Raw genomic sequence first — 18,018 nt, 5'->3', positions numbered from 1 at the left:
TGCACGTACAAAGTCGTGGGCGGAAGCTAGTTATTACATATAGCTATGTACTTAGGTAGTGACCTATTGTGTTAGGGGTACTAACACTAGTTGATCTGGCACATATTTTGCCAGTTATGCTTATCACTTAGGTATAAAGGGGTTAAAAAGAGGTTTGCAACCTATTCGCAGACCCATGGAGTAAATAGATTATTGACAAAAATCGGTCAAAAGCCAACTTAGAGGTAACAATCATTGTGTCACAACAATTAACCTCATACTATGAGACATGGCAAAAGTTGTTCTGCCAGGACACCATTATCACACATCATATCCGCAAATCCTATTAATCCTATCCTATCCTTCCTAGTAATATTATAAATGCAAAAGTTTGTGAGGATGTGTGTGTTTGTTACTCTTTCACGCAAATACTACTTAACCGATTACAATGAAATTTAGCAGACATATAGAGCGTAACTCGAATTAACACATAGGTTCCGGTTTTAACCCGGAAATCTCACGGGAACGTGAACTATATGGGTTTTTTCTTAAAAAAATATGGGCGAAGCCGCGGGCAGAAAGTTAGTAACACTATAATACTTATTCACATGGCAAAAGTTATACTGCTAAGGCACCATCATCACATAGAGTATCCACCTATCTGTAACATCGGTGTTGAAATCTAAACTCACTCTTGACGACTCTCACCCGCGTTCCACTGCAACTGCACGTATCACGATGAAACACACAACATACATTCGACAAATCTGCATTGTAACGCGAATACAACGATATATCTCTCATCACAATACGTGAAGGGAACGCTAAATAAATGAGATGTCTCACTATGTATTAATATATCGAATATCGATCGTTACGTGTAAGATATTAACGGATTTTCATAGACTGCTCATGTAATATTTTTAATCATATTCGTTTTTATGGTTCAGCGTCTACATGTTCATATTATTATTGATTTAATGTACTCTATATACGTCCCTACTTGCACCATATTTTCATTCACTTCTTCGTCCTCACAATTTTTGTAAACAAATTACAAGTAGAACTTGTACAAAGTTTTAGCTTCACATATAGATATAGCATTAATATCATTATACCTCGACAAATTTAAGAAAACCAATTAGGATTACCCACAAATACTTTTCAATTTTCATACAACTCGTGTACAATACAAAATTAATGACCTGCCTCATTTCCTTTGGTACATACATCAGAGTCTAGACCGTTCGATCAGCGGGCATTCAAATGACAATTGCTATTCGCTGCAACACAATATCCTCAGACATTCACGGTCTGCCGACTGGTTATTATTTACTGTATAACATAACAATAATATATAGCAATAGATTACTAAATACTGTAGGTATATACCTAGCTTGCAGAATACCTTGGAACGTAATGCGGCATTACAATATTGCATAACTCTTGATTGTTTGTTTCGATGGTATTTTATTTATTCTTATGAATATGAGATGGGAAAGCTACGATTGCCTGTGGTCATATTTAAACAGTATTATAGGAAAATATGAAAATTTGCAGTCGACTACGAAACGAAACGATTTTAAACCGATGTTTTTATAGTCTGCGTGTATGTTTATTTATTTCATAACTACTAAACTATTTATCATAATTTGATACGGTAAGCAATGATTTGTTGTCCGCTAGATGTAGTTCATAAATTATAATAATAATAATGTCACAGTAAAAAAATATGGCGCCAACTTAAGGACATAATTTCATACTTTGTGAACGCGGTTAAGGACCAGTTTTGTTGAATTAATTTAATATTATATTTTGAGAGAGACTTTATGGAGTTTCATTTCGCAACCAATAAGTCTTTTCAAACTTTCAAAACAACAAACTTGTTAGAGAAACATTCCCCGACAACCATACAATAAAAAAATAAACTTTTCCGCCTCCGTTGGCTTTTTTATTGTGAAAATTTTAAGGAAAAATTTCGAAACCATCATTACTTTTAATTTCCTCGTGAATTATTTCGTTTTATACATGTACACAAACACACAAACACACCTAGTCACGTTTCGGCAATCGCGTATTTAAATCGATTTCGTTCAATGAACAATGCCCTGCTTTTAACAATTCTTGGAAACCATAGTAAACATGGTTGGTGTGGATGTTATGAATACACAAGCTTCGTGTTTGACGATTACTATATTATAGTAATATAGGGTATGTACCTACCTAACTATTTATTCTAGACTAGCTTCCGTCCACGACTTTGTACGTGCATCCCCGTTTTTCCCCGTTCCCGCAAGAATTTTGGGAAATCCTTTCTTAGCGGATGCCTACGTCCTAACATGCGGTGGGACTTTCGTTTATGATTTTTAACAAAATACTGATGGTATGTCGAACACGGATGTTTAGATGATAGATAAAACGGTTGAACCGTATTGTATGAATCTGGGCAGTGAGAAAGCTACAATAAGACATAATCGGATCAATGATCTATTTACTGTAATAGTTTACCTTGATTAAATATAAGTTCCATAAAAAATGGCCATTTAAGAAATTCTATTTTAAAAGCGTACATCCAGGACAACATTAAGGAATACGAATAATGAACCCTTAAACCCATCCTATGCTCTTTAACATACTTCAATCAATACCATAATAACCAAATACAGCAGTCGTTTAACCACAATTTATTTACCCTGGAAACTCCTTATTGCACTCACTTAAAATTCACAATTGCACAAACACAATGATTTAGTCCTTCAGTAATTTCCATCCACCCTGGAATAACCATCCTTACTGCATATGTCTATAAATGTCACAATGGTATGAACTCAATTATTTATGGGGCAGCCCTCTACCATTGTGGGTCTCGAGACGTGGCGACAGCTCTGTGACACCTGCCAATCACTGTGGTACGTGAATTGAGACGCAATGCGCTGTATGGTAACCTGCCCATGATACGTCGTGGACATGTTAATAGGATACTCGAGACACTGCTAGACGAGGAACAATTACAATATGTAAAGCTGATGTTGTTTGTTTTCCAGATGCATTTCTCATCTTTTGAACTGACGTCGCGTTCCCGAGAACGACGGAGATCAATTTGGAGAACTTTAGTTTCATAACAAATAAACAACGTTGATTTTACAGTTTTTTCTTCTGATTTATGTATTTTAAAGTCCCAACAAGAATAAGGCCTAGGATCCGTCAAAATAAAGAAAATATGAACATGTATTTCTACAGCAAACTATTATTACTACACAACATTCTATTATATCAATATATTTCATTCAGAAGTGCTTTTAAGTCGTTACAACAATAATACATCAACAGTTCGAGAAACAGATTTCACCTATAGGCTATAGCACTCAAACATTCAAACAAAACATTTTTGAAAGAAACTACAGTATTTAAAACTAAAACAAATACAATACTCTGTACAAAATGCGATGGCGTTTGTTTATTATTACATTTTCTACATGAGTCGGCGAGAGGAATTGTTGATGACGAAACTCTTGTTTGACGAGCACTGTACATACGTACCTACGTACCGGATATTTATTGTTAACCATTATAACACCTTATAAGGTAAAGAAAAACTAGCGTGAAATGAAATGGGGGGAATTCTGTAGTAGGTATTATGTTTCATTATGAAACTATGGCCTCGTATCCGATAATCCATTCGTACATTATAGTATTATGGGTTCGATTTTCTTTACGGGCAAGTTACTGATTTAGAGTCCAAGGCCCTGCCAACGTAATACTATATTGAAGCCTTGATACTTTGAAGGTTATTCGATAAATTTGGAAAAAATAGTACAGTGATTTAACACCAACAATATAAAACCTCAATATATTATAAGACATACCTACATTATTACATACAAAGAGAAAACCTAACCCTCTTTTCGACGTTAAAAAGGTTCAACAAAAGCTCCATTTCAAAGTAAGCAAACTTCGTGCGCCATTAAAAGCATTACAGCTGATACATCGGCCACTTATCGTTAATTAACTGGCGCCAATGATTCCGCTCAATATTTCCGAACGATTACACTTCGTACAATCATTTAAATGATTATTGCGGTGCCGTAATACATCACTTTATCGCAAATGTCGCTTTTAAAGCTTTCATTTATCTTAATATTGTTTTTTCTGTAGAAAAGTTTTGTCTTGATTGTTAAATTTAATTCAATATTACAGTAGAATGCCGATTAACCGAATTAATTGGGACTGGGGCAGGATAATTGATAATTCGGATAATCAGACCTAATAATTGTTAGTAAAGATAAAAAAAATGCATCACATAGAATATCGGCATTCTGAGGCTTTAGTCTAAAAGAACATAGAAATCTAACCCAAATTCTTGTAATTAGTCCAATATAATTCCCAGGACCCTGCTTTTTAACAATGCAACGTGATTTTAGTATACTTTCCACGCATAACACGTTTTCCTTCATTAATATACCCCTAAAATGCCTTACATTTACATAATAAACAGAAAATTATTTGTTGTACTTAATTTTAAATCTCAGTGTTCCTTAAATGCATGCACACATACAAAAACAGACAAATATACATACATAATATATAACACATAATTTACTGTATGTTTATTTTTTCATTTATATACATCAACAGAATCTTTATATATAAAAATGAATCGCAAAATGTGTTGGTAAGCGCATAACTCGAGAACGGCTGAACCGATTTCGATAATTCTTTTTTTATTATATTCCTTGAAGTACGAGGATGGTTTTTATGTAGAGAAAACGTAAATATGTACCACGGGCGAAGCCGGGGCGGACCGCTAGTTTTTGAATAAAATTTGAATTTGAATATATATAGTTTTATGTCCAACATAATTAGAAAGATATAAGCAACCATTTATATTTTACTTCTTTAAAAAACACAAAAAATTGTAAAATCCCAAAAAAATATATTTCTCAAAAACTATAAAATACCGCAGCTTCCGATGTAATAATGTAAATCAAAGCAGTAGTTCTCAAGTTTATTATATCCCTAAAAACATTGTTACAAAATTAAAATAACATAAATTAAAACATGAATCTTCAAAGAGGAATGTATTGAGCAAACAAAAAATCCTTTTCATAACAGCTCATGTAATGACACAATTCTAAGAAAAATAACACAAGGTCGCTACGATAAAGACAAACCGCGGCAGAATTTATAGAGGTTGAATATTCAAGATAATGACAATTGTCTAGTAAGATTAATAGCATGTAGTTATGTAGGAAACAATACGAGTGCATGTTTTATTATTTACGACATTTATCATAGTTTAGATACTGAGGCGAGATCGTAAAAATTTATATTGTCTTTGATTTGATTGTAGTATTTGCTTCTTAATTTTAATTTTATCAGGGTCATACGACTAGCAAGAGCTGATATTCAATTGAATAGATAATTTATAATCAAGAGTTGTTTTAATTCTAACATTGCTTATGAAAATTAAATTGTAACATAATTTGGTTTAAAACATAATAATGTTAAAAGAGTATAACTTTTGAGCACTTAAATGCAATTTCATCTTTATAATAAAACTTACATGTAGAAATACATGATTTTCATGCACACTTTCTTAAAAATATATACAATTATTCATGATCATATAATTCAGCGGCATGAGTTGCAAATCATAGAATCACAGATAAACGCTCATGAGCTTAAATCTATTACACTTAAAACTTCAAATACCTATATACAATAGTGAAAACAAAGAATACCATAAAATTTCAGTCAATTTGCCCGAATTATTGTATTGATATATCCTGTATTTACAGTTAAATAATAAATATGTCAATTTTCAAACTAACCTCACAAACAGGCTGTTAGAACGCACGCAGGAGCACTTGTTATAGGCACGCATCAACCCTCCTGAAAACCATATCAGATTCTTGCAATATAACGTCAAATAATTCCCACATTAGTTTTAACAATTAATTGCCCAACATTAGCACACAGTCAAGGATACTATGCTTGGATATCGGCCAAAGATGCTGCACTAAGCGAACGAAAATGAAAATCATGCATCCTACATCTGGATGACATGAAATGCGAGCGAGATTAGTAAACAAAACTACATGATCACATGAATTAATTACATAATAATGCATGTAAACAATTAGGGTTAGAACGTGCGGTGATTATATGAAATGAAAAAAACATTAGATTATGAAATAAATGATAAAATACTTACGAATCTAGAACCTCTAAAGGGCATTTCAAACATAAATAATGAAACTCAAATGAAGCACTCTTGTAAGACCCACTAACTGAAAATCACTTATTCCACTGCACTTATAGTCGATTTTGTAAAGTTTTCCGTCGTATTTTTTACGCCCGCGGTAATGTGGTGATAATCTGCACTAAAAAATGACACTGAACATCAGCAAAGATTGCAGTGCGGATAAAATTTGACAGCTCCAAGGTAGACAATTTCTATTCTAGAACAATCACACACCAAATAATCCTTTGTACGCAGAAACGTAAACAAAAGAATTTTACAATTCAATTATTTGCAAGTCAATTAATACAAGACAAGATATTTAAAACGTATTTTTAATGTAAAAGAAATGTAGATTTTTCAGCATCGACTGTTGAACAAATGTTATTAGTAATTTAGCGGTTAGCCTCACACTTTTGCAATCTTATTACAATTTATAAACATATTTTTATAAAATGTTCATTAATCAACATAGAAGTTTTCTTTTTCTTATATATATATTTTTTTATGCCAATGTACCACGAAAAGACAAAATTCCTTGTCTCCATTTAAAATATCAAAATTTAGAGTAGAGTGGAGTAGAGCCATTTTAACTCAGAACAACTAATCCTCGTTGTTCAGAGTTTTAATAGGCAACATTTGACAGTTCAAAAAAATTCAACAACGTAACCTAGTAACGACGACTAATTATAATAACATGATATTTCGTTTTGTTAGATTAATTACGATACGTTAATTACGATTACATATTTATAATAATAATGACCAATACAAGTAATTTTAACATTTCATTTTACTGATAAACCATTCTAAACATAATAAACAATTTCTGATTTAAAGAACTGACGTCGCTACAATTTTGTGTCAATAAACCTTTTTTCATTTTATGTACCAGAGACGTTACCCTAAAAATCGAAATCTGACATTTAGAATCGAATGCATTGATTACTTGTGAATATAAATCATCATAAATTAGTAAATGTGTTTCAAGTTCGATTGACAAATGTTTCAAGTCCGTATTGATTAATTCACTATAATCGATGTTTTTAAGCAGTTTCCTCTCTTTTCATTCTCCCTCTACGCCGTAGCTCTACGCTCTCTTCGAAGATAAAAATTGATAGACGTCAAATGTTTCCTACATGCTTCCTATTTGGCTCGCTAGAGTCTGACCAGCCAAAGCTGAACCCAGTGTTTTTTGTAGCGGCCACACTATGGAATGTCATAATGGCGTTTCTGCGTAGTTAAGCGTCTTAATCACGGTCCATCTTGACGTACGTCAATAATTATTATTATTATGTTGCTGGATGTGCACGACCAATTTCTCATCCAGCGAGCACCCCCACTACCGCGAACGTCGTGCAGATGGACAGTGAATAGCGCGGACGTACAGCAGATCAGTGCTGCCAACAGAAATTAATGTAAATACTTGGAAACGTGGCCTATTGATATGATTTTTTTGTGATAACTTAGTGAGTACATGAGCAAGCAAGAAACAGTTATTTTATATTTTTCCACTGCAGAAAAATGGCAATTTATTTAAAAAAAAATGTCCTAACGAATTTGTTTGTTTAAAAAAAATGATTAGCTATATACTCTCTGTTCCCGCCACTTCAGCATTTACTGAAAGAGTCTTTTCGGTCATGAATGTGAAGTGGCGGAAAGAGAGAAACCGAGCTTCATTAAAAATTAATTAAAAATGAGCTCTTGAAATATATAAATTTAGATTTGGAATTTTTGGATCCATATAATTCATTTAAAAATAATGAAAAATTCTTTGGTACTGCAAAAAGTACAAAAAAATACATTTAAAAAAATCAGATATACTCTATTTCTTCAAATAAAAGTTGGCAACTAGCCATGCTTGATGCGCGCACGATCGTCAGTAGGATATAGAGTCTGTCAAGCGAGTCTAGTCCCATGAAAAAGGCGGCAAATTCAAAAATCTTTTAGGTGTCAACACTGATATAGCACGCTGAAAACTTATTGATACTTGAATTTTTGATAAAAAAAAACATATTTGAAATAAATAAAAAAAGCATTTCAATGTAAGTATTTATTTGCCACAATCAGAACTAAAATCAGAATCAAGAAATTCAATGCCTTCATAATATGAAAAATTACTGTCAGTATCATCATTACGCACAGAAATGATGAAAGTAACCTGTCATAGCAGCAATTTTTGTCAGATAGTCTGTTTCAGATTTCATTTTTTTTATTGTCTTCTATGGCTATGACTTGCTTAACTTAATTATGAATTGTGCTTTTTATTAATTCATCATCCAAGGTGGCTGAAAAAAAACAACAATTTTTATAGTAGTTTTCACTTAAAGATGCCCCAGTAAGTTTCAAGGTCATGAACACGACGTCTGGATCTAAACCAAAACGGAAATCGTGATCACATCACAGTAAAATAAAAAAAGTTAGACAATTGTGCTAAAAGTATCAACAAGTTGCTGCCAACCTACCTGATGTTGAAACGATTTCATCCAAAAGTCGTCGTTTTTGCGATAATACGTCGTCAGATTCACTCTGTACATGATTATATTTATTAATCATTGTAAACAACAAGCTCCTGACACTACTTTTGATAGGTTTCGGCATTATAACATTAAAAAACTCAACAAAAACCGGATTATTACGAGGTTACAACTGAATTTGTGACAATCTGTTTGACAGATCATAGTATTGCCATTATAAAATCAGTAAAAGGGTTGTGGACTCGACTCGCTTGACAGACTCTATCCAGCACCGCGGCCTTGAGCTGACGTACGTCGGGGATGGACCGTGAATAAGACGCTTTAGTTTTCAGTTTTGTTGAACACGGTTCAAATCATTTGCTGTAATAACGTCCTGTTGTGTTGTCTACCTAACGTACTTATATACTATGATCACCTTTATGAATATCAAAAGTATCAAAATGTTTTTTCCCTACTAAAGCCGATGTTACCAGAACCATATTTTTTAAATTTGCCGCCCTTTACTGGGTTCAGCTTTTGCTGGCCAGACTCTATAATGTCAAGATGTGAGCTATCTTATGTCATATTATGTCAAAAATCGAATTCACGCATTTATATTTTATCAAATTATCACCTTGTCAACTGGGGGAATAGAACTTTATAGTTGTGACTTGTGAGGATTTAATATTTTTCAATGAAATAAGTTTTATTTTCGATTATAGTGACAAGAGTTTTAAAGTAATTATAACAAGTTTATGTTTACCTAAGGCGGCGTATAGCGTTTATAAAATATTTCATTTTAAACGATAAGTAAACAAACACAATCATGGAGAATGCAATTATTGTGAACAAAGTTAAACTTTTATTTGAAAAAATTATTGAACCAGGCTACATTATGGACAAATACTACGCGGATAACTTTTTTACTAAAATAAATAGTAATGACCCAGGTATGTTCTAATAATTTCTTGGTAATTATGATGTAAGGATAGGAATCATGTCAAAACTTAATATGAATTTATATTTAGGCATAATTATATATATGTATTTCACTATCAATAACTTATTCATGGCATTAGTAAGGCAAACAAATAATGTTTTGTACATACTAGACTATGAATGGTATAACAATATTATCAAGAAAGAAAGATGTATTTCGAATAGTCAAAATTTGTTTTAGAATATAGTTATCACCTTATAATAACTATTAGAATATTTAGAGTCTAGATTAAGTTGTATTTTCATCTTATTTTAAGAAAATCAAAATCAAACTAGTATATAAGTTAAAAATTAGACTTCCTCGCCTTAAATTTATACGGATACTAGCGGTTCGCCCCGGCATCGCCCGTGGTATCTACATGTTTACGTTTTTTTTTTCATAAAAACTCTCAAGTTGGATCGAACTGCACATGGCGTGCAAATTTTATTATAATTGGTTAAGTTGTTTAGGAGTCCATTGAGGACAAACATTGTGACACAAGATTTATATTTACATATATGGATATATTAGAAACTGACAATGTTCAGATAACGAGCCTGTATGCAATTTTTAAATACTATTATAATAATTAATACAATTTAATTTTTTTTAAATAATAGTCAACCTCAAATTTATAAACAATTATGTTATACTTATAAATAATCATTTTGTGAAGTGATACTTCTTTAGGCGCATTAAGAGTATAATTTAAATGTTGCGTTATGGCAATACCGTCACGTCATGGAGTACGGCGACGATTTTGGTATCTTTTAATCTTGCCAGAAAAGTTTTACTTCTGACATTTGTGTTCGGTACATACCCTCTTTTATGTTTAAATTATGACTGATTTTGAGTGTTGCTCCAAAAAATGCCAAGAAGAGAGAAATAAACTCGATTATAAAGTGGATCTGATAATAATAATTATTATTTTATTCAATGTTAGTGTAGTGTCTAGTTATGCATTAGAATTTATAAAAATATCGATGACAAAACATATTGTAAATATTGATTTAATGTTTACATAGATAATCTTATATATAAAAATGAATCGCAAAATGTGTTGGTAAGCGCATAACTCGAGAACGGCTGAACCGATTTCGATAATTCTTTTATTATTATATTCCTTGAAGTACGAGGATGGTTTTTATGTAGAGAAAACGTAAATAAGTACCACGGGCGAAGCCGGGGCGGACCGCTAGTTTGATATAAAAACAAGTGTATGATAACCAATCTATTTATAAAGAGGATGTTTTTTGTTATGTCTACTTTAATTTAATATTTCTTTTGATATCTCAAAATTAGATAACTAACAGACATAGATATAGCCTGATACCATTACTACAGTTATTATCTATACTAATATTATAAAGCTGAAGAGTTTGTTTGTTTGAACTCAGCAAAAAAGTGGTCCGATTTGAAAAATTTTTTTGGCGTTAGATAGCCCATTTATCGTGAAAGACTATAAGCTATAGCTTCATGATCTATAGCTTATAGTCTATACCAACAGGAGTGGAGCAATGCGGGTAAAACCGCAGGGCACAGCTAGTCATAGTATAATGTGATATGGTATTTTAATATTCTGTTTAAAGAGAGAGACATTTGATTATAATTCATGAAAGATCAAATGAAATTCAAACCTCTAATCATCCCTACTTCCCTTCTAATATAATGGGAAAGTAACTCTCTCTGTCTGTCTGTATGTCTGTTACGCTTTTCCGCTTAACCCTCTAAACCGATTTTGATAAAATTTGGCACAGACAATCTTTAGACCCTGAGAAAGAACATAGTTATAAGTTCTTGCACCTACTTTGTGCAAGAACTAACCGCTTGGCGCTTACTGCTATATATTTACCAAATAGGTACCACTGATATTATATTGGGTATTTTCCTGGAGATAAGTATTTTTATATCGCGGCGCGCGTATACGGATCTTGTTATGATAACTTCGATATTAAATAATTGTCTTAAATGATAATAATTGTTCAAAAAAATCATCAGTTTTTATAATTGACAATAATTATCTCATCGAATTTATCTGATGGATCATATCTATGATGGAATAATTTCATATGGATGCATTGTTTCATAACATAAATAAATGAATCCTTATCTAATAATTAAAACATTAATTCAAAAAGACAATTTCTATATTTGTGCGGCACGGAACTCATTTAAACCCCTTGGGCCTTGACCACCGAGCGGCCCGATCGGGCCACGACACAATAGATTTTCTATTGTGTCTGTGATTCAGGGGGCTGAGGCATTAATTGAGTTCCGTGCCGCACAAATAAAGAAATTGACAATTTCTATATTTGAAACCAATATGATAATTCAACTTTATTTTCAACCGACTTCAAAAAGAGGAGGTTTTTTTTTCTTATTTTAAAGAATGGTAATTTTTGTTTCAGATGTCCTCTACTTAAAGTCATTGCCCATTCTCGTAAATCTTCTAATAGACGTTGTTGAACGTTCGCATGATTACCACGTAACAGTAAAAGTATTCCTGATAAGACTCTTTGCCGTTTTATCAGAAAGCGAAGTAAACTTTGCGAAGCTTATTTCAAAAAAAGGACAGGATCTGTCTGCAGTCCTTAACAATATAAATTCACCAGATTTACACACAAGTATGAGAGTAGCCTACATGGAGGTAGCCCTAGCTCTATTGAATCATAATTCTGGTATTCATTGGTTACTGGAGAGCAAAGTTTGGCAAGAGATTCTGAAGCTGTGTCACGAAAAGAGGACGGTGTTCATTGTACGTCAAACTTACAAATTCGTTTCTACTTTCCTTTGGAAATTAAAAGACTTGGGAGACGATGGTAATGTAAAACTGGTTCTTCAGCATATATTGCAACCCACATTTGATGTTGATCTTATACGAAAAAGATCAATTACCAGTGAGGAAGAACAAGAACTATGCAAGAAATTTGAGCCCATGTGGCAGATGCTTCTTGCAATTGTAAGTAACGAAAAACAAATAAAAACACAGAATTGTATTATACATTTTCTATTGCGAGAGTTCAAAGTTACTACATACTGCTACATAATGTTAGATAGATTTAGAAGTGAGGATATTTGGTTGCTCATCAATAAGTTTCTATTCTGGACCGCGATAGGAAGGATAACTTTGTTTAAGCCGATCACGCCCGATATGGTTTACGAACGAGAAGATTTCTTGGAATTAGCAGTAACATATTTCAATACTATACAGAGTTTGATCCAAAGACGTGTTCCTGCTTTGGTGTTCGATTATTGCAACGCTTGCAATTTAATCTGGGGAAGAGTTTGGAATGATTATGCCCCCTTAAAGTACACAGAAGATGGTAGAACCGCAGAGGTGCAGAATCAGTTATTGACAATATGTATTATTCCGTCGTTAGTTTATGTTACTTTGGGTAAAAGTAGTAAGGACGATGAACGGGATAGAGTAAACGAATATATAGTGAAGATAATGCAATTGACGTGTGAGCATACTGCGAGAGCTGGATATGCTCTGCGTGATCTGATGCTGCAATTGGATGTGCAGCAAGTGACGTTACAAAGTGTGAAACGTTTGTCGTTCCTGAAGAATCATTTGAACGACGCACAAGCTAACTTGGTGTTCCAAGCGTTGTTTTATGTGATCAAAGAGTTTGAACCGTATGATGAAGAGGGTCAAGTGAAAGCGTCTAAATGCTATGAGGACGATCAAGAAACTATCGCGGTTATGGGCTATGTGCTGGATACAGTACTGTTTCTTGTCAAGAATTATAATATAAACTGGCACGAGAGTTTAGAAGTTGTGTGCTTGAATTCGGTTGTGTATAACATACTGAGGAGGCCTAATTTGTGTACTAAGGTAATAAGAAAAGATTCTCTTTTCATAAAAAGTAATTCGAAGTTGTCCAGTTATTTTTTTATTTAACTTCATGCTCAGTTCAGTTCAGTTCATTTTTTATATTTTCTTACATTTTTCCTTAATTGTTAAAATCTTTACACCATTTATTTACAGTTCATAGTGACAGCATTGAACGTAATCTCAACAACAGTAAAGAAGTTCCTACCTCCGAACCTGTCCTTGCTTCTCGATACGAAGCCAGGGTCCAGTATGCATGAGATCGGAAAACTGATATATTTGAAGATGCATGACATCAACTGGGAGGTCAGGGACACGGCTTTAGAGCTGCTGCTGGTGTGCACGGAGATATCTTTTATTAGTGAGTATTTCTTTATTTGACAGATTATGTAACTAATGCTAAAATAGATGTATGGTAAAAAGTTATAACAGACTCATTTAATAGTCCTCCTCCTATAATAGTATTCAGCATATCAACCCACAATTATAATTTAAAAGAAAAAGAAAACAATACTGTACAGAAACAATTTTTGTTTTTAGTAATGTTGACGTTGTGTACATAATAAAGGACCAAAAGATGCACCTTGTAGCACACCTCTACGAACTATATTACGCAATTAAGACAGTGTACATTTAATATAGACTATGCTATCGCAAATATTATTATATTATGTGTCCCTTATCTAAGAAATTGACAAAAAACCTTGCTCCACAGAGTTTCCACCATTCCAAAAGCAAATCATGGCCAACAAACTGATAAACGTGGCAATGACGATGGCGCTGAACGATTACGAGTTCTACGTTAGAGTGTCTGCGCTCAAGTGTGTGGGGGCCGCGAGCAAGGTCAGCGTGCTGTGGGAGGGGCTGAAGGCGGAGTACCCTAATGTGATGGTAAGGAATATTGAAAAAAAGAGCCTATGTGCCGAGGACACGTGTCAGAAGTGAAACTTCTTTGGCAAGATTCAAAGATACCAAAATCGTCGCCATACTCCATGATGTGACGGTATTTCCATGATGCGACTTGAAATTTTACTCCCATCGCGCCTAAAGAAGGTTCACTTCAAAACGTCAGGTAGCGCGTCAGTGCCGTAAAGTTTTCGAATTTTATCTGCAAAAAAGCATAAGAATTATTCGTGGAATTAATTCAAGACAAAATTTCATGTTAATTAGAATGTAAAAAGTATAAGAAAGGTTTCTCACTTAATTTATTTTGGACTAATTGTCTTATAGTTTTGGTAAATAAAATTATCTTATTGTAATTAAATGTCATCGCCTTATAAGAATGTAGTAATCGTATGATGATATGAATATTTCGTATATATGGAATCAGCACCTGAATAATTGGAATTGATAATGGGGTCATACTCTCCCAGCTTCAAAGATAATTCCTTCCAACGGTCAGAATGACGAGACAGTTTTATAGTAAGCGATAAGACCACACTATCTGATGAACCGGGATCTAATTGTTGGTATATTTTGATAAAGTAGTAACTCGTAACCCATGGTTAGTCGGCACTTTTTACCTGTTTAAATAACGTTCTCGTTAAAAATGATTCGTCATATCTTATCTATTACTTGACTCAATATTTGTGATTTTCCATAACCAGTTTATTTTTTTCTTTTCAGGACCTCCTAATATCGATACTGTGTAATAATCCAGAGGGAATCGTACGGAAGGAAGCCTGTAATGTTCTATGTGAGATCTATCAGAATATAAAGTTGTCACAGGAAACTAAAGTACTTCTTTACGAACAATTAGTAAACGCATCACTTAACGATTTCCACTGGGAAGTTCAAATGAGTGCCTTAAAATTCTGGCGGGTTGTGATTCAGTCGTTCCTAAGAGATCAGGGAATGTTGGATGGAACATTCCCACCTGTCACATTCTCTATAGAGTCCAGGAAAATCGTCACACTAAATGAAAGGGAAATACAGAAGAGATTATCCAAAATTTTAGATGACCTTGCGGCAATAGGCTGCTTATCCATACTCGTGAAACTACTATACGACGACACAGAAGTTGTCGTAATGGACTTAGCTTTACAAATTTCGACCGAATTAATAGAAATTCTGGACAAGTACAAAGTGCAAGAACGTTTAACGGCAAAGAGCGATGATCCAAGGATAGATGAAATCTTAAAGAACTGTGATGAAAATGATTTGGTGGAAAGTGATACGCAACCACAAAATGCAGAAGTATCGTCAGACAATGTTATTGAAGGTATTATAAAGGCTGATGACATGAATCTATTAGCACATATATATGAAGAACAAATGAGTATTAAATGTGACAAAGAGGAAATAAAGCATTTAAAATTAACAAAACTAGCGACGCCATATCTTTTTGTAACATATTTGAAAAGTAAAAACTTCAATGCTGCTATTGAGCAGAAAAGAAATTGGAATGATGGTATTCGGAGTCTGTCATCACTGTTAGATGATGTTTTAGGTATTTACGAGGTACATAGTGAAGTAAATGATTTAGATTGTTATTGAGATTATACATTGTTATATGAGATTTGAATATATTTTTACATTAGCATTTATTGTGTTTAGATAAATTAGTAAACTCAAGTTACCAATAAAATTAGTGTAGTAAACCAGTAAAATTAAAAAAAAGACGTGTGGCACTCGGGGACTGCCGCGGTAAAGCTATTGCATGCTATGCCTTCAAGCCACACCTCCGCGCCCGTCGGAGTGGGGAGCGTGAGGTTTTTCGTTACAGAATTTCTGAATTTAGTCCCCGCGCTCAAGGCCCGCGATAGAAGCTATGCAATAGCTTAATAGCAAGAATATTATACTGTTATTCACATTATTCACATTATATATATTTTGGGGTGTCATGGCTGACTAACATCTTTCGGCCAAAGCCAACCTCACCTGCCCGTGGTGCACCCTGCTGATCAACGAACGAGGCTCTGGCGTTTTTCTTAACAGTGGTAGAGCTACAGCTGCATACATTTCATCCTTGTATGTAGCACGACCGGGCTGTAGCTCGTCCGGGGAAGTTACCACTGTCTCACTGAATACCGGCGTGAAGCATCGTTTTGCGTTTCGCATGAGTCTGTGAGACCACCGGAGGCCCATTCCCTAACCCCCTCAAAAAAACCATGGCAGCGGCATTTAAAAAAGTACTACCCCAGGAGGGTACCAGCGTCAATGACGCTGGAGAATCCCTCCCTGAGCGCTCTCGCTTGGGCTGCCCCACGTATTCTGGGGGGGGCAAAATTCCGCTTTCTTACACTGCTAGGCGTAAAAAAAGTAAACCCTCGTCGGTGACCCCTACCATGCCACTACATGTTGACTTTTGCAATATCAGGGGACTCCATTCGAACCTTACTGCCGTCCACCAACATCTTGAGACCTCCAAACCAGCTTTGCTTTTTTTGACGGAAACACAGATTTCTTCTCCAGCTGATACTTCCTACCTTAAGTACCCGGGTTACGCGTTGGAACATCTATTTGTACCCCGCGCCGGCGTGTGCGTTTACGCTAGAGATGAAATCTGCTGTCGCCGCCTTGGTGTCCTTGAAGGTAATAACAACTTATCTATATTATGGCTTCGCGTAGATTGCGACGACCATCCCCGCATCTACGCGTGCCTTTACAGGAGACACAGTGGAAATAACGAAACCGACCAACTGATTGAGCACATTCAAGATACAATCGATTTACTACTTCAAAAGAATCCGTCCGCTGAAATTGTGGTTCTCGGCGACTTCAACGCTCACCACGCCGAATGGTTAAAATCTAGAACCACAGATTACGCAGGGCGTTCTTTCCATGACTTTATTTTGTCTTACGGCTTAACAGAACTGGTATCTGCACCTACAAGGATCCCTGACGTAGAAGATCACGCGCCATCTTTATTAGATCTCTTCCTGTCCTCTCATCCGGACAACTATCAGATATCAGTTGAAGCTCCGCTTGGATCATCCGACCACTGCCTTGTTCGTAGTACTGTCCCAATGATACGCCAGTCTCGGCCGCGACCAGCAAACCATCGACGTGTCTGGCACTACAGATCAGCCGATTGGGATGGGATGCGTACTTTTTTTGCATCCTACCCATGGAGGCAAATTTGCTTTGCATCTGAGGATCCTGATGCTTGCGCCGACTCTGTTGCCGATGTGGTCACACAGGGTATGGAACTTTATATTCCTAACTCTGTGGTACCTATTGGCGGCAAGTCTCAACCCTGGTTCGGACAATCATGTAAAGCAGCGTCTCGTCAAAAACAAGATTGTTTCCGGGCCTGGGTAGAAGCCACAGCAGAAAAAAATCCCAGAGCTAAATACCTAAAAAAAAAGTATAATGCTGCCTCCAGACAGTATAAGAAAAGGATCCATAAGGCAAAATCTGAGTTCATTGTGAAGATTGGCAAGAGGCTGGCTCGGTACCCTTCTGGTACACGAGCTTTTTGGTCACTTGCCAAAGCCATTCAGGGGAACTTTTGTAAATCGTCCTTCCCACCACTAAGCAGAGATAACGATACTTTGGCTCACACCGCTAAAGAGAAAGCCGATAC

At 34.9% G+C, this 18,018-nt stretch overlaps 1 protein-coding gene across 1 annotated transcript; it reads left to right on the top strand.

Moving 5' to 3' along the window:
- The first annotated feature begins 9,322 nt into the window (after nt 1–9,322).
- On the top strand, nt 9,323–16,032 carry LOC149906783 (integrator complex assembly factor Brat1). The gene is made up of 5 exons (XM_090104952.1): nt 9,323–9,626; nt 12,064–13,493; nt 13,647–13,851; nt 14,206–14,381; nt 15,117–16,032. The coding sequence occupies exons 1-5, from the start codon at nt 9,503–9,505 to the stop codon at nt 15,984–15,986; spliced, it is 2,805 nt and encodes a 934-aa protein (XP_089961078.1). The 5' UTR covers nt 9,323–9,502; the 3' UTR covers nt 15,987–16,032.
- The last annotated feature ends 1,986 nt before the right edge of the window (nt 16,033–18,018 follow it).

Source organism: Colias eurytheme, chromosome 8, assembly GCF_061535395.1.
Source record: "Colias eurytheme isolate Ceu_HAF_F1 chromosome 8, ilColEury1 Martin Lab GWU primary, whole genome shotgun sequence".
In the NCBI taxonomy this organism is placed as follows: Eukaryota; Metazoa; Arthropoda; class Insecta; order Lepidoptera; family Pieridae; genus Colias; species Colias eurytheme.
Note: the sequence above shows the minus strand (reverse complement) of the source record. Positions and strands in the feature narration are given on the sequence as shown.

Coding starts and splice junctions, on each gene's coding strand:
- LOC149906783 (XM_090104952.1), top strand. CDS start 9,503: ATGGAGAATGCAATTATTGTGAACAAAGTTAAACTTTTATTTGAAAAA. Junction 9,627..12,063: donor AATAAATAGTAATGACCCAG/GTATGTTCTAAT, acceptor TTTTTGTTTCAG/ATGTCCTCTACTTAAAGTCA. Junction 14,382..15,116: donor CGGAGTACCCTAATGTGATG/GTAAGGAATATT, acceptor TTTTCTTTTCAG/GACCTCCTAATATCGATACT.